The sequence below is a fragment of the Falco biarmicus genome, chromosome 5, assembly GCF_023638135.1.
Source record: "Falco biarmicus isolate bFalBia1 chromosome 5, bFalBia1.pri, whole genome shotgun sequence".
Taxonomy (NCBI): domain Eukaryota; kingdom Metazoa; phylum Chordata; class Aves; order Falconiformes; family Falconidae; genus Falco; species Falco biarmicus.
Window position 1 is genome coordinate 75756708 of NC_079292.1, and position 24869 is coordinate 75781576.

At 41.9% G+C, this 24869-nt stretch overlaps 1 protein-coding gene across 4 annotated transcripts in view; it reads right to left on the reverse strand.

Moving 5' to 3' along the window:
• ITPR2 (inositol 1,4,5-trisphosphate receptor type 2) overlaps window positions 1-24869 on the reverse strand; it is a 268236-nt gene that overhangs the window by 105333 nt on the left and 138034 nt on the right. For all 4 annotated transcript variants that reach the window (XM_056342122.1, XM_056342121.1, XM_056342124.1 and 1 more), the window contains 3 exons: window positions 17906-18096; window positions 16925-17067; window positions 14697-14805 (listed from right to left, as the gene is read on the reverse strand). In XM_056342122.1, coding sequence (XP_056198097.1) covers window positions 14697-14805; window positions 16925-17067; window positions 17906-18096 — 443 coding nt within the window. The remainder of the gene's footprint in view (window positions 1-14696; window positions 14806-16924; window positions 17068-17905; window positions 18097-24869) is intronic.

The following is a 24869-nucleotide window of genomic DNA, read 5'->3' on the forward strand; positions in this document are numbered from 1 at the left end:
CGTCCCCTGCCCAAACTGGCAGCCCGCGACGGCTGGTCATCCCCAAACCCTGAAGGGCCAGCTGGGGCGGCTGCCAAACCCCAAAAACCAGGCGGGGGCCACAGCCCTCCGCCACGCGGCAACACAACACCGGCCGGCGACCTTCTGGCAACGGGAGGGCAGAGGAGAAGGGGGAGAGGTGGCCGTTTTGTTCCCCCTTGTCGCCGTCCCTGCCAGGTTACATAACGCCGCATTTCGGCCCCCACGGTGATGCCTGCGCCACGCAAACAGCCCCGCCGTTATCACAAGAGCAATTTATCAATTCATGTGCAGCTAATCAGCCCATTCGCTTTCTAGTGTCTAACAGCAACGGCTTATCTCATGCCGGCTCACGATCGTTCAAAGCCGCCTAATTGAATTGCTGGGCCGGGAGCACCGCGGGACACGTGACGCGCCCCCGCCGGCGCGCGCTGCCAGACACTGCGGGCGTTACATAACGGCACGGTGCCGCCGGCGGGGGGCGGGGCCGCGCTCCCCCCGCGCCGCAGCCCCCGGCCCCGCGGCCCCGGCCCCGCTCACATGCGCGGTCACATGCTCCGGGGGCCTCGGCGGCAGCGAATGAACGCGGGGCCGCGCCTCCGGGCGACCGAACGGCTCGTTAAGTCACCGGCCAGGCAGGGGCGGGTACGGGGACCCGGGGCGGCTGGCGGTCACGGTAGCACCCAGCGCCTCGGCCTCGCCGCCTCCCCGCCGGCGCTAGCCCCGGGCTACCGGCGGAACGCGGCCTGCAGCACGGCCCGCCGCCCTGACGGACAGCAGCCACCCGTGCGCCTGGGCACCTCCCGCAGTGGCTGTGCGGAGGTGCGGGACCCGGCGAGCCCCGACCCGGCTGGCTGCCGCCTTGCCCCGCTCGCCCGGGGCACCGCTGCCGCTCCCCGCTCGCCACCGTGCCCGGCGCCTGCAGCACGGTCTGGGCGGCGGCGCCCTCCTGGCACTGTCTGCGCGCACCGCACCAGGTGTCACTCACCTGGAGGGGACGGCCCCCGACAACACCGGCAGTGTTTAATAACGTACAGATCAGCTGTGGGGATAGAACATGCTCCTCCCCATGTCGAAGAGGAGGGCTGGATCCACCCCAGGCACGGCCGTTCCTACCAGGGTCACCATCTGCAGGTTTGCTAGAATTAACTGCCACAGGTCGCGGCGCAGTGCGGGGTCCACTTGCGCTGGTCTCCTGCCAACATCCAGCTTGCTGACTTGGGCACCCCATGCTCGGCATCAGCACCTGTATATACTGAGTCCCTTTGTCTTTTCATGGATCACCCTCTTGGGTTGCAGACTTTTGGAGCCACCTTGACCCTGAATTCTTCCTTCAGGAGAATGGGCATTACAAGTCAAGGTGGCCAACACAGCAGGAAGAGTCTTCTTTGAAGTCTGTACAACCCAAGAAGCGCCTCTTTTCGTGTATGCCAACGTGTCAGCAAATCTGAAAAAGCATGCTTCTTCCCAAGAGAAGCCAAGTTCAGAACAAGAATCTGTGTAGATAATCCAAAGCCAAGCTTACTAAATCAGTGGGTTTTTTCAACAAATCTTTCATTCACAAAGCCCAGGAGCACACTGTTTGCTTGATTTAAGGAGGAGAAAACAGGCATCCTGCCAACTGCTAGGTTCTGCACTGTCATACACAAAGTCCTGCTTCCACTTTCTTTGAAGGTGAGTCATCCGGCCCTCTGGAGAGGAGCCCAAAACAGGAGTTAGCTTCTGATACTTAAAAAGTACCCTCTGCTGCACTGACACGTGTCCACAGTGATGGTACATCACTGCACAGCAGACTCGGGGCAAAAAGCAACGCTGTATTTGAGTAGCCTGTCAGAGGGGAGATCAGTTCCTTTCCCTTGTCCTTCAGCAACCTGCCTCACAACAGAAGAATCCAGAAGGAACTAAGTCCTGGGCCCAAACACAGTGTTCATCAAGTCAGAAACAAGCATTAAGGCAATATATCTATTCACCAATTTCAGAAGAAAAATATAAGACAGTTTCCCCAGGGTGGCTTTTGCTCGAGTCAGATGGGCACTGTAACTTGTTCTGGAGGCACATGTGCTCTCCTCGCAGGAACGTGTCTGAAAGGGCCCCTTTGTGCAGTGCTGCAGCTGCCCAGCGGCTGGTTTGCCACCTCCTGTGGCTTTGGAGGCCCCTGCTGGAGGATGGAGATGTACGTGCATGGTGTAGTCTGGGGCAATAAAGCAGCTACTTTTCAGCTGGCAAAGCTGCAGTGGGAAATTAATAGTTCAGAATCGTGCAGGGGGCTTGGAAAAACACTTTTAATTTACTCTGATTTTATTACCTCACGGTTCTTGTGTGGGGCAGTTCCCTAGTTGGCTCAATAGTAAAATCACACTGTGTAGGGCTTGGTAGCAAAACAAGGCAGATAGTGATCAAAGTACTGAACTTAAGACACAGAAGCCATAAATTGTTGGCTAGTTCAAAAGAAAACATTATCCCAGCAATACTTCCTCTCCTGCTCCAAAATAAAGTCCTTCTTCAGCTAAAAATCAGAACAAAACCTAGAGAAAAGGAAAAAGTATGTGCAAAAATGGGAAAAGAGAGAGATGGTTTAATTGTTCAGAGTTTAAAAATTGGGTTAAGACGTCGAAGTATGTATCAACTAGTTGACTTCCTTTTTTTTTCTTTTTTCTTTTTTTTTTTTAAAGAAGGAAGTAAAAGACCTGAATTTAGATTACCTGGTATGCTAGAATTTGCTACTGAGTTAAAACAAGCTCTTTTCAGTATCGTAGGTATGGAAATAATCTGTTTATATAAACAGCTTCATTTAAGTCAAGTGACTCTCTGCAGACCACACTCCAGAGAGCAAACTCTTCTAGCCAACCACTGAGAGCATCAGGTAGGACTCCAGAAGGAGCCAGTTCATCTGCCACCTCCTGATCCTAGCTCAACATGCGTGCTTGGCATGCTCAAATGCAGCCAGCACTGCTCTGATTTGACTCCCTTTGGCTGTGTGGCACAGGAGGTTATTTGCACACACAGGCAGAAATAGGTAGCACTTTGCCTAGACTTCTGCAATACAAATTACTTGTTTCTGACTGAGCACACCACAGCCCAAAGTAATCTCTTAAACCTGTTACTCTGGCTGAGGGTTTGGGGTTTTTTTGTTGCCCTTTTTTTTTCCTCCATGCAAACATTTCGACACACAGCACCAGAACAAAAATACAAACTCAAATAATACAATCTGAGTTCTTCCCCATGTGTGATGTTATTCACTGTAAGACTACATAAATGTGAAAGAAATGAAGAAAAGGGCAGCTTAAACCGTTCAGCTTCCATTTTTCAAAAGGCCCCTTCTAGATCCTTATGGTCAGAATTTTATTATGAGAATTAAAATGACTACACAAACAAAATGCTAGCAACAACCAGGAGAAATTTAATAAAGAATGTGAAATATAACCAGAACAATCCTCTGTGCCATCCAGGATTAATTTACTGACCATCACCCACTTTATTGCTAGCCGTGAATTACCACTGTTATTTCCTCTGCCTCACCAAAGCAACGTAGTTAATACGGGTCTCTTCACAAAACCAGGGGAACTCAGGCTGCAGAGTTTATTCTTCAGCAACGTTTCTAGCCCCTTTGAAAAGAACTGCCCAGACTAGTGAAAAAAGGAAGAACCTCCCAATACCGTGCAGGAACTTCCAGCATTTGTTTAAATGCACAGATGTTAATTTTTAGAGAGCCACAGTCAAACGTTTGTATATTTAGAAGAGTCTGATTTCCTAAAGGGCTAAACTGTGCCCAGTAGAGTGGCCTGGGGGGAGCCCTAGAGCTGAGAACCTCTAGCTGGTTGTAGCTGGGAAAACACCTTGTTCAAGCGAAGCTTGTTGTTCCCCTGCAGTCAGAAGTCTTCATACCGAAAGACTTGAGTCAAGGTTATCTAAATGTCTATTGCAGCTGAGACAGATTGGCATCCAGCCCTACTGGGTGTGGGACTAGTGGAACACAAATGCTACCATATACAAATAAGGAGTCAAAACCTCAAGTTTTCTACAGGTACCTGCTCATTGCAGGGGGACGGGACATATGGGACTAGATGACCTTTAAAGGTCCCTTCCAACCCAAACTATTCCCTGAAAGAGGAGGAAGGCAAGAAAAAAACCAACCCCACAAACCAAATAAAGGGGGCCAGGGGATAAAAAGCTTGCAGGAAAAAGGAATATAAGGAGACATTGCTAGTGTAACTGCTCAGTACTTGGGGACAAAATGTTTTGGACAACTCTGCCAAGAGGAATTTTCAGTGTGATAAGGTCCTCTCCCCAACCCCTAGTGACAGCTCTGCATCTGGAGTTATCAAGACTAGCCCAAACCTTCAGAGCACGTTTCCTTGTCACAGAGCTCAGCCAGCTCAACTCCAGCACTACCTCTCGCTGACACCTACGCCGTGTCAGCACGTTACACTTGTGACTGTGTACAGCAGAAAGCATTCGCACGTGTGCGCCTCCAAGCTAGACCTGAGCAATGGTGAAACTGCAGTGGGAAGAAAAGGGATTAATCGGGCCTCACTGGCAAGGTGCCACATGCTGCCCATGAAAAGCTGCTGCAAGGTAAACAAGGCACAACCTGCACAAAGTGTTCATTGCCATAAACTGAAAGAGCACTTTCAGGCTGTGCCCAACAAAAAAGCTCTCTGCAAAAAGCCCAGGGGTCAAAGTGACACCGAGATAATTAAGCTCATAATCCTCAGGGCAATCACCAACTCCAGAACAGGCTCCTCATTGAGCAGCCTGGTCAACTCTGATCATTTAGATATTCTGGTCTTTTCCCCGTGAACTACAGAGGTCAGGTAACCATAAATGAACCTGGCTTTCATTTCAGTAAACAAACACATGCATAATTCAATAAAGCATATTTCAAGCTCTGGGATTTGTACAATAAAATTGGAAGAACAGACACTCTACAGACTCAAAGAAATCCCAAATAAACCACTTGTGATTAAAAAATCTCGTGATTTTTCAAGCCAAATCTCGTGATTTGTTTGTGGCCTGACTCAGGGTTTTCAGTGCTTGGGGTTGGCAACTCTGACTAAGCAGGGATATGAAATAAGAGCGAGAGTGACTGTCCGCCAGGCTTCTGTTTTCCTGGGACAGAAGACAAAGCAGCTCTGACAATTCCAGCTGGCAAATACCATCCAGGCGCTCCTCCAAGGCCAAACATGCTGGGTAAAATCCTCATCAGACACACACACCCACCCCCAAAAAAAAGCCCTATCAGAAGCAGTTACTGTGGTTGCTTAATAGCTGTTTTCCAAAGTTTAATATAGCATATACTTTCTTTTTCTTGAAAAGGAGGAGAGGGGGGAGATGTACCATATTACAGACTAATCCCTTGCCAGATGTTATTAGTGATGAAGTCCCTTAGAAATTACATCAGTATGAAACAAATCAGAAAACAGTGAGTTTCCATTTTCTCCTCATGTCTAGCTAGACAGAGACTTCAAGATCAGCTTTCATCTAAGGCCTGGAATCAACCCTCCTCTGTGTCTTGCTTAGTGTGGCAGGGGTGTTAAGCAAGTAATTGCAACCATTAAAAAGAAAAATAGCTCGCTCACTCCTGCTCCCCATCCCTATCAAACACCAACTCCTTCATTAGGCTTCCTCAAAGCTGTTTCAGCACATTGCAGTAGTTTCTCCCTGCTCCTGATGGAGGTAGGTGGCTCCCTGGGGCACACATCTCCAGCTACAACCCTTGCATCCTCCTGGGTGATGCCAAACTGGAAGACCTCCCCTCTCTGCTGATGACCCCGTGTGTCCTTTCACATCTGGTATGTGAGAGACAGCCTGGTCGGGGAGTAGTATCTAATTTCCACCTTCCTGCAACACTCAACCCTCTCTACCTGCTCACAGGGTGATAGATGAGCAGAAGCACTGAAAGAGGTTGAGTAGAAGAGCCTTGCTAGTTCTTACTGCTTTTGCTTCCCCTGGTAAAGCAAGAGCACAGCACATCCTGGTATCTGAAAAAGATACGTTTTTAGTTCTTTGTGCTTGGACTGACTAAACCAAAATACATCATAAACTGAGGTTTTCTGTGGAAACTCGGTTCCTGAAATGCTTTTCTGAATTGTAAATCTTGGACTGAAGCAGGTTATGTAATGCCACCTCTTCACACTGCCCTGACTAACCATAACTAACCATTCCATTATAATGAGTCCATTATCCCCTGCTTTATTGTATTTTCTTTTAAAACAGAGATCAAAGATTTGGATCTAGTGGCATCATGCCGATTTCATTTTTATTACTGGCTCCCTAGGTCTATCATAAATATTCATTGGCCATCCTTAATACAATGCATTGAATTCTGCTCACTGCTATCTCTGGTGCGATTGCAAAGTACAAACAGGGTTGTTGCTCAAACATATTAAATAAAGCAACAGCAAATTTGTGACAGTCAACAACAACAAAAAAACCCACATAAAAAAATCCACCAAAAACCCAACCAGAAAACAAAAGAACCTTTTTCCCCTTCCAAGGAAATTCAAAACCAAAGGAGACATTTTCTCTCGCCCCCTCCACGACTGCAGACATTTGACTGCTGTGGGAATTCAGCTGTGCAGAAGCAGCGGCAGCTGACCTGCTCCCACAGACAGGAGACATTTTTGAAAAGTCCACAGTTGCCACACAGTGGTCTCTGCGATACTGCAGCACTCCTCTGTGCTCACCAGTAAAAATTATAAATGTTGCCCAGCAGTGATACAGAAACTGCTCAGAAATGTAGACTTTCTGTACAGCAACTAATACTTCAGGATGCCTGCACTTTGTCTCTCCCCCACACTCATCACTCAGATGTTCCTTTGAACTCCCTTTCTCACCTCACTGTAGCTCTTCCCAGCATCGGACAGGCAGGGTATGAAAACCTCTACAGTACCTGGGTGAAATGCTCCGGCTCTGCGAGTACGCACAGACGCAGGCCTCTTCGGATGTCAACTGGATACTTTAAACAAGCGCCAATCACTAAAATTAGGGTGGCCATGGGAATTAGGTTTTTCCTCATGTTAAGTAACCCTGAGAGCATTAACGCATATCAGACACTTTATATGCTAAGCAAGAACATCTACTCCATTAAAAATGAAACAATATGGTAGGACGCAGAATGCCCATGCAAATATTTATCTTCTAATATGACTCCACCACAGAGGTAATACTTTGCTCATTAAAAAAAAAGAGATGGAATAGAAATAAATAATCTAAAAAAAATTTTATATTTATGCCTAAGAATATATTCTCACATAAAACTCCAAAACCCTGCTGACTCATTTCACATATTAACCTACAACATACCTTTGGTCATTTACCTAGCCCCTGGCCAATCTAGTATCTGCTAGAACCTTCTACTAATTCCTAAAAATCATGGCTGCTTTATTAATGACTTAAAAGATATAAATAAAACCAGTCAGAAAGAAAACCTTGATCCTGATGCCTTCATAATGTAGAATTTGATACAAATAGCTACAGTGAACATGGAATTCAACTTCCAGATTAAGTCTTTACTGAAATCCATCCCACCTGTATGCAAAACAACAACAAAAATAAAATCCAGTTGTTGTTGTTCACATAAAGGATCCTGATCAGTTCCATAAATTTTGTACCTGAATAAGGTGAGATGAATCATATTCACAGCTCTGAAGGTTTCATTTGTTAAACAGCTCTCTTCCCCTGCACTCTTTTCTATTTGTTTTTAACTAGAAGGAATATTAATACAGAAGGATGACAAACAGTTTGCAGGCAGTTAAGATCTTCTTACTGGTTTGGTGTTCTTAAGATCAGATCCATTGATATGGGGAAAACAAGGAGCATCCTTAGGTCACGTACACTCTGTAAAGGGGAAATTCCAGAGCAGAGGTTGGTCATTTGAAGTTCAGAGCAAGGAACGAGCTACTCCAGTTTGTTACTGTTCTGGCTGATGTTGTCTAAATCAGTAACTACAGAAAAAATATTTTACAGTATCAGATGCTCCTTTAGAGGAAAGGTGATGTCAGAAAGGCAGAAGATACAAGTTCCAAAACAATTTATCCATCAGGATTTGGGGCTAAATATTTCTGAAACAAAACTGGATAACAACATAAACATACCATATTCCTAAAATTTGATAAATATGAACTTCTGAGAAGCTACAATCTTTTGGAATAAATGTGTTTACAACTATATGTTTTTTTCAGCCACTAGATTTGTTTGTGACTTGGGGAATAAACAAACAAACAGAAAATAACCAAGGTTTTGAAACAAGAATAAGTACCAGTGAGTAGTGAACACCATTGCTCAATCAACTATCACCTGAGCTAAAAGTACCTTTAAGTCTCTGGAGATAATGTATTTGGATCACAATAACAGTTAACAATTATAAAAGAGAGCGCAAAATCATGAATGCACCCAGTACTGCAAAGTAGTTAGGCATGCGCTTCACTCCCACGGCAGCAGATTAAAGTGCTCTTGCCTTTCACTAGATCAGGACGTTACACTTCACAAGAGGTCAGAAGTGCTGTCTCCTACCTGTCCTCAATATATGACTTTCAGTTTAGAGTTCTTGTCCAGGTCAACAAGAGCAATGCACTCTGCCTGAAACTATCCTTGACACAGACCACCACTATGAAGACCTCACAAACGCCCCAAGTAAAGTGGCTTTGAACAGGCTTCTGAACACAAGGAGATGACAGTCCAAAGCTGGATCAAATATCTGGGGCCTGTTACTTACAGAAAAAAAAAAATCTCACCTTAAAAAGAAGTCATGCTTTTCATATACCAGGCACTTACAGGCTTTTGCACTAGCAACAAAATAAATCTTTCTATGGATGTACGTGACTGGAAACCCAGCAGAATCTCTGGGGGATGTCCCCCACAGCATACAGCAGTATCCTCCTTTAGTTCAGAACCATGTGCATTACAGGAGGGATAAGGGATACTGCAAAGATGCAGGATGCTACTTCAGAATAGTCTAGTTGATATCACGTGTCAACACACCAGAAACATGCAGCAATAACAATATACCATAGTGGCTGATGGCCTGAGGCACTAAGCCCTATGGCTAACACCACCTAGCTAGTACAAACAACAGTTACCACATGCCTTGTGGTATCTCTTTGCTTAATTATTCCAGATTGAAACCTAGAGGGGGGGGGGGGGGGAGGAAAGTGAAACTGCGTTGGTTTGTTTCTCTGTAGGTTTTATTTCTTTGGCGTGTAAAACGTCAGTGTATGGGTATAACTAGAAATTACCACACTTTAAAGGTCTGACCACAATTAGTGTTTAGTCTTGGTATCTGAAAGCTCTGATGCTCCTGCCACTGCAATTACAGCCGCAGAGGAGTCACAGCAATAGCAAAGCTTGAGTCCTCCACTGCAGTGAATCAGTGCAAGCTTCGGTTCTGCAACAGACCACCACCTTCATGTAAATCATCACACAGATGGAGGGGTTTGTCCCAGTTGTGTCTGAACTCTCTGCCATACTTCATCACTTAACTGTCATGACAAAACCACAACAGCAGCTTCCTGACTGTACCAGAAGTACGTGCTGCTCACAGCAACCAGGCTGGCACTGCTAAAGGTAACCAAACATTCTTCCTTCCTGCACCTGCAGCTCCCCGCGCCGCCCCCCCCCCCCCTCCCCCCCAGCTGTGGCTGTTTTCCTATGGACAGAGTTTTTAATGCAGGATACTGCAAAAATGTCCTTCACCGGCTAAAATGTACAAGTGATTTTTAAAAAATTCAATATAAACAGCATTAAGCTTAAACGTTCTCCTGTAGCATTTCTAACCCCCTATTCACAGCCACACTGAGCTTAGTCAGGAGAATGGCCTATTGACAACAAGAAAAAACAGGCTAGTGCATAGGTATTTTTATAAAAGACCACAAATAAAACAGCAGAAATAGTGTAAAATTAAATGTAATTCTTCAGAATGCCTGCAGTGCCACTAATCCAAAATGTGAGTAGTAACACAAATAAAGGAATTTTGGATCCTGTTCTTCCCCATTTAAAATAAGCATCCTTTTAAGGTATAATACATTCAGCAAGCTCCACATATTCAGAATCATTCTATTTTTTCCCCTTTTATTTTTATCTAGATATGCTGTTTACCTGAATGCTGCTTAATTTGCAGATGCAAATAAGTAAAATCATCTTGAAAAGATAAGGCTATAGAATAGAATGCAGTTTAAGTTGAGAATGTCTTTGATTCAAAGAGCTGCATTGCTAGGACACTGTAGTGGCTCCCAGCAACATCTCCTGACTTCTGACACACATTGAGACCATTTTTCCAGCAGAAGATGATCTGCAGCTCCCACTGGTTTCAGCTTGACTGGTAGATCAATACATTCATGAACTGGGACTATTGCTTTTGACAAACTCATTGGAGTTTTGTTAACAGCTCCACATGAAAAGACTCCGGTTTTCTGGCACAAAATGACCAAAAGCCAATAGTGGCCATATCAGGGACTACATCTTACAGGAATAAAATAGATTTGTATTTATACCAAAGCTGTACTATTCTTTCACATGTATATTTGGTGCTGCTGCTGCAAACAAAGAGAGGATAGCTCACATTTCATTTCTAAAGTGGAATGCAGAAGTGTTTACACTGCAAAGTGAAAGGCTACAAAGCTACTTCTGTAATTTTAAATCATGAAGATAGTGCAAACATGTAAGAGCAAGACAACATTTTCCATGAGTTTTTCCAAAAAAGGCAAAAAGCACAACTACTTATTTCTGACAATTAAGCAGCTTACATAGTCTTTGTTCTACTGACACTTAAAAATACAATTTTCAATTATTTATACTGTAGTTCAACACCTAAAGCAGGAAAAAAAAATATGAATTCTGTGTTCTGCAGCAAAAGTAACCCTTACTGAAGGGTTCAATCTTTTTGTGATAGTGTTTCCCTTAGGAACTACCAGTTGGCAGAATATACAGGCTTGGATTCTGCCTTATTCTGTAATTCACTATCATCCATTAACACTTTGATCAGGCAGTAATGATGTTACACTAAACTTGTAACATACACATGTTATCAGAGATATTATTTTTTTCCCCAGAGATGCTGACCTCATTTAAGAAGAGTTGGGAAATCAGAAGGCTGTCCATGCCCAAGGCATTGACATGCCACCAGCAGTAGTGGGTTAAGAAGTTGCCATATAAACACACTTCGGTCAAGAGTTCAACAACTTCGTCCAAATTCACAGAGGAAGGGTTTAATTTAGTCTTCTGAACCTGCTTGGAAGCAGCTGGGAGGACTCATCTCTCCTGGCCCACCAGCTCCATTTTAGGGACAGCAGCTTTCAGCAGGGCAGCAAGATAATGCTAAGGTTTATAAACTGCTCCCATCATTTGCAAAGTGAACATGCGCCTGTGGTCTACATGTCTCAGATGCTTTTGGAGCAGATTAAAACTGAGACATGTAAGTAGGTCTAGAGGTACCATTTGCACAGAAATTAAACAAGTATGATGGTGAAGGACAAAAAAGATTTACCTAAAAAATTCAAAAATTCTAGACCAAGATCCTTCTGGGTTTGTAAAATGGGTACAGAAATGGCCAGCAACAAAGTAACAAAGCACAGATGGGGCAGATCTAGTCCAAACACAGTCCTTTCTGTCTGTCCCCTTTCTCAAACAGTCTGAAGTAGCCTTTTATCTATACCACAGTAACTGTCTGAACAGAGGCAATGTCAATGTCAACTTCCTCCACATACTGCTTTACACAAGTGTTTTGACAGTGTTCTGGAAGAGCCCTCTGTAAGAGAGGGGCTGTAGATCAAGTTTTGTTCCAGTTAGTTACCTAATCAATACAAACAGGACTAGGACTTAACGTAGAACTCCCAGGAGACAGTAATAATCACCCACAATTACTTATGAAAGCCAATCAATGACCAAGAGGTATTATTGTTATTTATATACCTTAAATCAAACTTCTGAAATTAAACTTTGATTCCTAACACGATTAGATGTTGAGGCACTAAGAAAAACTATGCACAAGCAAGCACTGCCTCAAAGGCTGACTGCAAGGGCAACCGAGGACAGGGCCAGGAGAGCACAAGCAACCCTGAAACACAGCAGCAAGGAGGGGCACAACAACAGAGCTGAGACAGTGGATACAGGACAAGGCATAAAATCAGTGAAATAAGGACCTACAGCTCTCTTGTCATCCTGTTCCTTCAATGAAACAGGCTACCTTCTAATGGTCAAATGAAAGATAAAGATGGTAGAAGGCAAGGTTCCCAGACCTGGGTCTCAGCTGCAGGAGGGAAAGGGAAGAGAAAGAGAGAGGAAGACATTTTATTTCATTATTTCTTCCTTGTTTCTCACTGTGGGGGAGTCTTCAGAAACTGGAGGTTTACCATTTCTCTCAAATTTATCACACAAAGTACATTATGATGGGTGATTAACAAACTCAAGCTTCCTGTAAAAGTGTCACGTGTCCCTCTGTAGCTTTGTTCTGGTATCACCATTATGTATTTACTACTATAATTTTTTTTAGTATCTTCATAACATTATTGAGTAATTTTGCAGGCTGTGAGATCACAGTTCAAAAAAAGTTGGAAATACGCACAAGGGGCTATTCATTGTGCTATTTTTACTATTCTGAAGTCCATACCATGAAGAATGACTCATAAGAGTAGCAAGCTAGAGAAGCACTTGCAAACCATACAAGCTCATTTACTCATTTATTTGTTTGCACTGACTCATTACGCTCCTCAGTGTAAAATCAATGGGACTCGAGAGAAAGCACGAGGGAGAAATGCTGTTTCCTGAAGAGCTCTTCCACCCACCGTGCCCTACTGAGATGGTGGAAGTCACGCGAGGGGTTTGGGCATACCTCCCCTGTCCACTCCTGAGAATCAGAGCTGGGTTGGCTGGGTGAAGAGCCCCTCCATATCATTGGAGCACACTCCCTCTGGTGGCTTCGCTCAGTCTGGCTTTATCAGCATCCACCACAGGGTACAAAGAGCAATGAAAACGGGCAAATTTTTTGTTTGCTTAAGTCATATATTAAAGTGTTGCTTTGTTTCCCCCTGTAGTCCTGAGATGACATTAACTTGTGGTGGGTCTACGTAATTATTCTGGAGAGGTTTGGCAAAGTTCATCATAGCATGCAGTTACAAAAGCAAATTAGTTTTTCCATGTGATGGCAGTGGCATTATGCACCCAGAAAGCTATTAGAATAAATACTATTAATAATTAAGAATAAGAATATCTGCTTCACCTGTGAAATTCTTGTTAGGACATCAAAAAAAGAATTGCCTGCCCTGGCCTTGCCACATTTTTCTTTGAACAGGAGGTAAAGAGGAGGTTGGTTTTCTCTGCCTGCACTGGTTGTTTGTAAAGAGCAGGGCTGATGTTTTGCTGTTGCTGCCTTTGTCTTCATCTCACCTTTCTGCCTTGAGATTTTTTTTTATCCTGTCTAGCAGGTTGCTTAGAAGCTTGGGCAGTACGTTCCCAGGCCCATATGTTGAAAACAAAACAATCAGTATAGTAAAAAAAAACACACTGTGAATATTTCCCATTTCTAATACACGGCTAATCCATCATAAAAGAGAAAGAATGTATTGTTACTTTATCACATCGTATGACAGGACCAAAACATTTAATTTTAAAATTAATATTTCAAAACCCCAGAAATAGGTGTGGGCATCTCAGTCACCATAGACCTTATTTTTCTTACAGTTAGATTTGGGTTAAGATTGACTCTCATAGCTAGTATACCTGAATGGTGGATAATTTTGCTAAGTACAATAACATGAATAAGTGCTGTTACTTAGACATCTGAAAATATTTGGGTGTAAAAGCCTAAGTGTGAAACTGTGTGACACTGGGCTGTAATCAATATTTTTTCTCAAGGTAAAGTCAAACCCATGAACATACCTGACTAAACATGTCAGCTGTGAACAAATGAAAATGATGGCACTGCTAGATTAGATAATAGCTCTATGATTCACATTTAAGAGTGAAAGAATTTGGGAGAAACTCAGAAATATGGGTAAGAGGAAACCACACAAAAGGCACAGGGATCAAGCTCAAAAAGAAGGGACAGCTGACATGTAAATCTGAATGTAGCTACTGATACCCAAAGGCACAGGGCAAGATGAAAGACATATTTGAAAAACTTGGTTTTCCAAGAGAAAACTAGGCAATAAGGAGAGAGAAAGGAGTGCAAGAAATAATTAGACACAGAGTACAGACTATGTCACTTCTCCCCAAAACTGGCAACTCTTCTTAAACATTACATATTTCCATCACACATTTCCAAGCATTAAAAAAGTGTATGGAGTATAAAAGTCTGGCACAACAGGCAGCAGGAAAAAACTGTACACTTGCAATTAAAAATCCCTATATTTCCAATTGATTTTATGACAGATAAAGTCAGATGTGACATAAGACTAGTCTCCAGAAATACAGGATAGCCAGTATATAATAATCATATATAGTAATTCTCGCTACTGCTGATTCACCTCGATTCTTGTCAAGTCCCTGATACAAAACTATGTAAGGCAGATAGTTTCTTTTGTTCCAATCTTACTTTCTACCTTACCACATTGTTCCTAAGACACCATGTTATCTTTAAAACATGTATGAAATTGAAATCATGTCAGATTCTGTTACTGTCCTAAAGCCAACATTTTAATACCATGCTATTAGTTCTGTATTTAATACTAAAATGGTAGCAGTACCTCTTCCGCAAAGTTAGTTTTCTTGTCAAGCATTTCTCGTAATGTCTGAAGAATTTTAATGCAGAGCTTTTCTTCTTTCTCCATTAGCTTCTTTGTGTGATTAATCAACCTTAAAGTAAAATATTAAACCTTAAAGAGCATTGCACATTGTTGCTAAGCCATACTACAATTTCTTTATGCAAAAATTGCCTGTCACTATATTCTTCCTCAAGGAAAATAAATAAAAGTAGATGAGAAATCATAATTAAAAAGGAAATGGGACTTTCAAGGTGTTGCAAGATTTTTGTATCTTACTGCCCATACAGAAGACAGAATTCTACATCCACTTTTTATGAATGCTTCCAGGTTAAGATCCAAACTTGCCGTTTCATCCTTTCTTTATTTACAGGTAACTTATTTTAACCTTTATTTAAAGGTAAACAATGTTCATCATGCATCCTTCAAACTTTAAAAGCTACAACTTCTACACATCTGAATTCTATGGTGGTTGTAATACATTTATTAGGTAATTAGCAAATGGCATCCAGCCAAAAGGATCCCCAAAAGCCTTACACAGAAGCATTCAGAAATGCAGACATTTGGATGAAACATAACCATTGTTTACCTTTGCGCATCAACTTTGTGAGACTGTTTCAAGACAGAAAACAAGGTGCATTTCTGACTCCAACTATGACTGCCATGGGTGTTTGGGTTTTAGTCAGCTTAAGCCAATACCAGAAGCAGCCTTTCTATATCTGTTCAGAGCAGGTCCTTGCACCGGTTCACACACTGCTGGAGACACATTTGTGAAAACAGAAGGGAGGAGGAAATCTGAAGGCCTTGAACAGGTTTTTTTCCTTCAGTACCAGGGCTGGCTTATGGTGGACAGAACAGTGTTCATCAAATTATGGCCTAGGATCAGCATAGGATGCGTGTGGCCACTGATTTATACTGAAAGATGGCATCATTAATGGTCCTAAATCACATAGCGTCACCAAAAACGATGTTGGGAGAGCCAACTGCATCATCTAGACCAGTGCTCCATAACCCAACGTAACTGATTATATTTAGATCACTGCAAAGTTAGAATCACAGAATCATTTAGGTTGGAAAAGACCTTTTAAGATCATTGAGTCCAACTGTAAACCCAGCACTGCCAAGTCTACCACTAAACCATGTCTTTAAGTGCCATATCTACACATCTTTTAAATACCTCCAGGGATCAGTGCGCTAACACCATCCTGGGCTCAGTGGAGACACCATGCAGGACTCTCCCATCGTCATCATCACCAATTTCATGAACTATGAGTCCAAAACTATGCAGCTTTCAGGCCTGCAGTACTAAAAATATTTTTAAAGAAGTACATCTTTATCTCAGGATTTCTGCATAGCTCTTGCAAAGCATTCCTTTGCCATGGAAGTTAATTAACTAAAACAGAAGACTGTTTATTGCATTACATGGGCCACATCCAATAGCCACAGACTTGATTCGATGCTGACTTTGAACAGCCGTTTGGACAGAGGGCATGGGATGGGACAAGCTCAAAATTCAGCTTAATTTTTCCAAAAATACATATTGTTATAACACTACCTCTGCAGAATATGCAAAAAGCCAAGGAATCAGGAGAGCTGCCAAATGCATTCATTTCCCCCAAGTTACATCTGTTTAAATTTTAGTTTCTCAAGGGCAGAGAGGGCATCTCACTTGAGGACTAATAAAAAATCACAAGACCCTATTCCAAAGCAGACTGCAAATAAAACATCTAATAATCCAAGACCAGGTAGAGAGGTGCCAGTGAAATGTATTTTTAAAATAGTTGTGGGCAATTTAAAATAAATATCAAAATATTTATTTACTGTACAAAAAACCCAAAACAAAACAGCAGAAACCCACTAGCCCTGAGCACCCTGGCTCATTATGAAATCTTGAAAATTCTACCATGGAAAGTCTAAGTTTCTGCTGTAGATTTGGAGAAACTTAATAGCACAAGTAGAAAACAGAAGTAGGTTGAGCTGGCCACAATTTTAACAAGCTAGTAACATCCCATTTCTAGGCAGACAAGACAAGCAACCTCTCTCTCTACTCCTCTTCAGACTCCTCAACTGCTGAGAAACATAAAACATGGCAGTGAAAGACCTCAGTTTAAGCTTTCAGTATGAACTCCTACATGCCTAAGTCGCTGTTGAAAATTTTAACTTCTTGCCATCTTTTCCAAAGAAGGAAATAGGCCTCTTCTTATACCACTTACTTGGACATGAAAGCACCGCATCTTATTCTGGCATCACTTCCCTCAGGAAAAAGAAGTTCTGGACTGTGCAGCACATCAACCAGCACCGAGAATTCAGCTTGCATCATGGGAGTGAACTGCTGCTCCAAGGAGGACACTACATCCTAGGGAAGAAGAAGAAGAATGAAATTTGTAACATTACTACAAGAAAACTAGAAGAACATTGCTGTGGAATTGCATAATACTGTGCTATTTGACCCACTTCTGACAGCCAGCTGCAACAGCTCTTGTTAACCCAGGTGATAGTAAAGCAACCTCAAGCCTTTCTTCGTGCCACTCCTCAGGCAGGGCAAGGGGGAGAAGGTGCCCATTACTATCTACCTTGCTGTTCTCTTTCAAATTTCTCCTCTGCAGTAACGCTCACAAAACACTCGGCAACAGCCAGGATGACGGTGTGCTGGAAAAACACTGCTTGTCATCCGTGGTGTTCCTGTATCACCTGAGATGTTGCTTCCTTGGTGTTTAGGGCTCATCCATTTGCCTGCATCCTACACTTTTCTTAGTCCATAAACTCCTGATGTCGTTTAACCACTACATGCACAAGGCAATCATCCTCCAGCCACACAAACCTGACATAATTGCTCCTAAAGCCTCTAGTACCTCCTTTGCAGCAAAAACAGAATGTGACCATGAAAAGGCAAAAAGGAGATTCTTCTCTGTGGACCACTTTGAGGAAAAGAACACAATTCCCACCCCTCTCTACCGACTTCTGTAGGAGCCAAATTCAGATCATGGACCAAAAGGTCCTGCATGTTGGCTTCACTTTGAACAGACACCAGAGAAGAGCTGAGCCCTCTGCTCCCCCCCCCCAGAAGTGCAAAGGTCACTGTAATCCAGCACTAAAAATGCAATGAGCCTAACTCTGGTGTTTTCCACATCTGGCATCTACCAGATAAACACACTATCATAACCAACTGCCCACGCCATTTGCTATTTTTGTACCTGTAGTTTTTCTATTATATTCCTGTAATCCCAGGCAGGCCCACCAAGAGCTTCTTTGAAACGAGGTCCACTGCGGGCTGACATTCTCCACCCCATGGCTGCCCTCTGCACCATGTTAGAGTGACTCTTCATGAACAAGGTGTTGACCTGGCTGTCCAAATCCACTGGAATTGCAATCCCACGGTTCTTTGCTTTAATAGGAAGAAAAAAGATTACATTTACAGTAGTAAAAACTTGAAAATCTTATGAAGATCATGGTGTGCAGAATGTTGATACTCTTGAAGTTAAGGGGCAGGGGGATCTCACTTCAACAAGTTTTAAAAATAACGAACAAAAACCTAAGCTGGTAGAAGTCAGCCGTAAACTAGTTAAAAGAAAGGCAGCTGTGCTACTTTAAATGAGATGAGGATCATTTCCAGTATATATTTTCATAGGTACAGACATTTCTTTTTTAAAACAAAATAGTTTTTTACTAACTTAAAAAAAATCAGATTTACAGCTATTAATAAAAGGAACAAAAAGAATATGCATCATTGTTTCAACAGCTAGGTTTAGTCTATGCAGAAATAAATTAAAAAATTCTTTTTTCTAGTGGACATACGCACATTTAGACAATTTATCCTAAGTGCTCTTTGTTGCTTTTCTGCTTATTTCTCTTGCAAAGACCTTGAGAAACCAAGTGCATACAAATTAAATTTGAAAAAGACTTGTCTCGTGTCTCCCTTTGGTTTTCTATACAGCCAGGGTTGTTAAAACCACGGGGTTCCTGGATGCCACTGCAATATAACCGATAGTTAATAACCATGTGATAGTTTAATTGATAGTTAAACAAATTTAACACACAGTTAAAAAATGCTTTTTTTTTTAGACTTGAGGGGCAGGAAGTGACAAAAGAGAGAATATTAGAGAGAAAAACCCAAAACTGAGGAAAGACTTCAATGAATTCTTACAGGGCATCCACTATTAAACCATTATTGCATTCTGAACTGTCATTTCTGTAATTTGGAAAGGAAGTTTGAAAGACAATGTGAGAAGGTATCTGCCTTCTCCATGAAAATCTTTGTGTTAGCTGTATCTCTCCACTCCGCTGGAGATCAGAGTGACATTCTTCTATGGCTCAGCATGAGTCATCTGAAATTCAACAAATAAACAAAAGATCAACGCAGCAATATCTCTGTTTGAAAGATTAGGTCACATTCCAGTGATTAGCTTTGTATTATACATCATTCACTTAATTTCCATGGCACACTTTACGTTTAATAAAAACTTAGAAGTAAAATGGAGAATAAATTCTAGTTCATTTATAACAATGACTAATAATAACAAATAATTTTCTAGTTTTTCTTACTGAAACAAGGTGATTTTGTAAAAAGCATTAGCCCATATTAAAGTTCTGCACAACATTTCTCAGAGGCATTTCCCCACCATTCTGCACTAACATGCACAGTTTCCACAGCAGTGGAAAGGCATCAAAAATATTCCACCCCTCCCTACCGGTTCTTAAAACATATACAACTTTAAGTCCTGAACCTGTGAAGTCAACAGATGCCCTTCTTTCCTAAACAGCCTATGCATCAAACCCCACAGGAGTACACGCAAGGAGAGAGTCAGGCACACAGCTCTGATGAATGAAGGCTTGTATGCTGCCAAGCAGTGAGTCACAGATCCCAGGCAGAAACTTTCTCTTCCCCCAAATACTATACTGTAATGGCAGCATTTATTATAAGCCTAAATTTGGCTGTGACACCTCAACCCCCAGCCTCACAGACTACAGCAAGAGTCTCCGTCACACACGTCCTCATCCCTTTAATAGCTCCCGTGGGTGCAGGGTGCCCTCCTCTTCCCACTGCCAGGGTGCGTCCTGATGCAGGATCAGGTCCTCCACCTGCAAATCAGGCTGTTTAACTGGGATGGAAGAGAGATCTCTTACTCTGTTTCTGGTAGCCACTTCCTTTTAAACAGTTTGCCATAGGGAATTAAACTAAACTTTTTTTAGGTCAAGATGGGAAGACACATCATCATCATCAGATGTACAGCAGTTTCCACACTGGCAATTGACTTTTCCTTTCTAGTCTTCATTTGTTTTGAAGGCAAGGTTCCTGATTATTATGAGGAAAATACCATGTATGGCTGACCATTGTTTCTGATGATTGTTTTTCCATGTTATTTGACTGGGTTATTTTTCAAAACACATTTGCCCTATTGCTGCGTACTTTGTTACAGAAGTCCATTAACGTTCTGCCAGTGTGGGTAGGGTGCTGCAGCCTATTAATCCAATTTATTGTGTCCCAATGTCAATCACCAGAATGTTATTGGACAATGCTCACTTCTCAATTAAGTAGTATGTATGCAGAATCCTGATATATCCAAGAATAAACTTAGCAATGGGGAGCATGCTGTTCAGAGGAAAACCCAGTCCTATAGATGCCATTTGAAGTTGGCTTCCATCAGTGTTTGAGGAGCAGTCAAGGACTATGATTGTTCAAAGAGCTGCAGCTAATTAAAACTATCACAAAGAAAACCAGAGAGAGAGAGAGGAAAAAAAATACTCCTTTGTTTTGAACAGTTCTTATATGTATAATTCCATTTGTAATTAAGATTTGTATTGGTTGTCAAAGGGCACTGTTGAAGTCTAAGCTATAAACAAAGCCTTTGTCTTCTTATTTCTTTGCAGCTTGTAGAAAGTTTATCTTTCATTTGTTTCACATTTCATTATTTAAAACAACATGAAACATATTTTTACATTTTGGAAAGCTAATGAACAAATGTGAACATAAATATTTATTTTTAATTTAGGTGTTGTAGGCTGCTTTCCTCTTCAAAATGTGTCAATCTCCCTTAAAGTATCAACATAAAATATTTAAAAGCATGTTTATTTTTGTTCCACTTAGAAATACTTTTGGATGGCACTCAAACTTGCAAAGTAGGGTTAGAGCTGGTAGACAAAGGAGCCAGGAGAGGGTGAAATTCTGTCTTTCATCTGACTAGTGAACTTGGGGAAAAAAGCATGCTCTGTGGCTGTAAACTGTTAACTATGTAAACTGGTGCCGAGGTATCAAGCAGGATACTTACCAGGAAGGACTAGAACGTGGCTTCAGCTAAGGGAAATTCTGCCTTCCAGTGGAGGGCACAGCACAGGCTTATTATATACTGCCCAGTTCCTACGTAAGGCACCCTGCACAAGGCTAAATACCCCCTGAACATACTACACCGGTTTGCCAGTGTCAGAGGAAATGAAATTTGCCATCAAATCCTTTGCACAACTAACTCCCAATCTGCTGCTCACAATTATGCTACTGGCAATAGCCAAAGCTGAGCCAAGACAAGCAAGCAAACGGTAACAGTGGAAATGGTAAGCAACACAGTGTGGCATATTCAGCCAGGTCACAGTAAAATGTTCTGCTCTGCGCTGGATGGTTCTGTGTGCATCCAGCGCGTCAGCAGCTTTCCTCCCCTTTACTGTTTAAACTATGAAAAAATACTGAGATGGGGACTCAAAAGAAAAGGGCAACATTGATCGAGTGGCAAGCAGCTAAAAATCAAGCTGCGCTCTACAAGTGCACTAGACTCCACCAAAGTCCCAAGAATGCACTGCAGCTGCTAACAGAAAGGCTGAAATGGGCCGAGCTGTATTTTTTAAATTACCTGCATGTAGTTCTCTTCATAGAATCACCGAAATTGGAAGTAAAAGGACCTATTTTCAGGAATGCTTGCTGAAGCACTGCCTTTTTGCTATACTGCCTATATGAGGTTTAGGATCAATTTAGTACTAAGGACTTCCAGAAAGTGGCCCTTGCCTGTAATTGTCCTTGGAAGCCCAGTCTTCAGAGTAATCTATCTTGCCATAAGGAAGCTTAGTGGCTTCACAGCTGTTTAGTACACTTTGCACTACCCTAAACCATCCCTGGTGGGATTTTTCTGGGGGATGCACAGGTGTTTCACCCCTTTGAGCGCCTCAGGGAGAAGCCTTACAGGCAATCTGGGTCATGAAAAACCCACGGCTGTACGTGGCTGTGAAGCCTTTACTCTCCTTGCTGTTTACACCCTTCTGGTAGCTGCAGACCGCTATTTCATATTCTCCCACACTTCCCAGTTGTCACTTAACAGAGCGATGCATATTTAGTTCAATTAATTTTGTTCCATAAATCAGTTCCTCCAGCTCCTTAATCATTTACTGACTGCTTAACAAACACATTTGGATGGAGAGACACTAATGCTAGCAACAGCAAGACTTCTTAAGGGAAATAAAAGCTTTGTGTATACAAGACACAAGCCTGCCAATCTTGTACCCTTCACTTGGATGTGTTTTTCCAACAGAAAACCTACGCTAAAATATTTATCAGTCTGTAAAAAGATCATCATTGAATTTTTCTTGCAATTAGGGAAACACAAACAGTTAAAATAGAATAAAATATGTGCTTCATTTGAAATGTATTATTCTTGCTGTCAAAAAAGTTACAACAGGATAATTACTTTATTTGAACTAAAAATTGAAAATGAAGGTCTAGCTTTTTATGAAATGGAAAAAAGATTTTAAAACTCAAATGGAAAGTGAAATAAAGTATTTTCAGGGCTGAAAAAATTGCTATAGGAAAGTTCATCTATATGGACATTCAAATACATACAATAATTCCAAAGAAGCAATAAAACGTAGCCTCGATTTTATGTTTAATGTTTCCTGTTTGAAATTTTTCAGGGCAAAGGAAAAGGCTTTAGAGGACATAAAAGCATGGCCAAGAAGTACCACAGAAGAGTTTTTTGGATTCTGTAGAAAGGGGTATTGGGTGAGGTGAAATTGGGGAATAAATACTCAACTAGAACGGACTTCACTACTCCTTCAGACCATCTGTTACAGACAACCCATGTTCTTTAATATGTTTTGAAAAATGTATTGAGCCCCATTTAAAATGAAGCTAGCTTTTCTGCCATTCCTCTTCCCTCCATTTTCTCCTGGCCTGCTGACCAAGGACATCCTTCCGAAGTTGGCTCCAAACCCGATTTACAATCTCAATTTATTCGGGTTATTTACAACCTAGCATAATTATGTCCAGTTGGTTTTGGGTCAGCACTGTCCTTTAGCTTAAATGTCTCTTCTTCGTGACTATTTATCTTCCTAAGATACTTTTAAAGAGCAACAACCACAGGCCTTTGCTTTGCTAGGCAGAACACGTGGGGCTCCTTGTAGTCTCTTCTCTACAGTTGTCCTTTCCCCCGATTGCACAGTAGTACTTCCTCTGTACCTGCTCCAATTTCAAACTTATGAAATAGCAATCTCACAGGACTTGCCTCAGGACATCCCGTTTTGTGGGATGGAAACAATTCTCCTTTTGCTTCGCCTGCACAGTATCCTAGAGTATAATCTGATAATGACTAATGAAATTTGGCTTGCTAACAGATTATTTTTTTTTCAAGGGTCTGCCAAGAGAAATAGTCTAACAAAATGCAGGTTCCTATCTGCCACTGTTTAGTCATCTGGGAAATTCCAGTTATTTCATTATTGGTGGTAACAGCACAACCATACACATACTACATCCAACACAAACCACACACATACTACATCTTTGGGATACACACACAGTATCAGAGGGAAGATGCAATTTGTAAAAACGTGACGGACAAAGCTAATGGACACAACAGAGACAGGAACATAATACAAGTAGATTGGCCCTTGTAAGAGAAAAGAAAACTGATGCTCACAGGTGAAGATATAAGAATCATCACTTAATTAAGAAGCAAAGCCAGTTCTTTGCATGGGTCCTGAAAGACTAGTCAGCCTTGGGAGAAAGACCCTGCTCCAACACAATTTAAGATACACAAATCAGATCTTTAGTTGTAAGGACAGGTGATACTCCCCAATTTTACCGTATTGGAAGACAGTAGATGGTTTAAAATGCAAACTTTGAGACTGGCCTCCGCCCTTCTCAATCTTGCAAAGACTATAAAATGTAGGAACTGAAAGTCCTTTGATAATTAATTAATTTGGAATAAATTAAACTGTTAAACATCTTAGTTCTTTTGTTTTCACAAAGATCACCGGACCTTTTAAACATTTTTCATCTGTAGCTATTTTACCAGTGAGATGGAAGCTGTTCTGATCATTTATTCTTTGGACTACATTTTCAAGCAAAAGCTCAGTCCTATGTAATAATAAAGAAAAAGCAAAAGTGATATATGTATAATGGGTTAATTCTTATTACTCATACCCGAAATCCATATGAAGACACATTAATGTACATAATTTTGTAAATGTTTCTATTCACGCCAGGTAGCCAAATGTTTACCAGGCAATAAAAACCTGATGGACGTTGGTATCTGTGTGCCCCAAATCTCCTGGAGCAACAGAGTAGTCTACTGAAGAAAAGAAGCAAGCTCCTATGCTTCTTGCTGAACTGGAGGCAGACAACTGCCTGGAGACAAAGCAGCAAGTGAAGCTTGAAAAGCTTACGTGGTTTTTCCCTAGTGGTCAAGTGCAGTTGAAGTACTAGGGTTATAAGAAATTAGCTTCTGCAACATATCCTTTTGTTGACCTGGAAGATAATGCACATTCTTACAGTGCTCATAAGAAGACAGATGAAATGATCTTAAGCTCTTGAGACAATACTTACATCCACCTGGCAGCAACAAACTAGTAAACACCGAGCAAAATGTATGATGCTTAAACTTGCTCTGAAATGGGTCTTTTAAAAGTGCATTATTACATGGATCTTCGATATCTTGGGAAATCTGTATACGATCTTCCTTCCTCCTGAGATTCATTTCTAAATCCAGGGCTATGACACACACACAAAAAAAAATCATGTTTGTTCTTTCAACTCTATACAACATTCATTTTCCATCAAAAGTCTTCGGTCCCTGCTGTAAATCTGCCCAATACTCTATCTCTCTGATATAGGCAAAATCTTTCTAGAGGGTTTTTTTTAAACCCTGCTGTGAAACATGAAGCCCCTAACATTAAAGCTGTCAG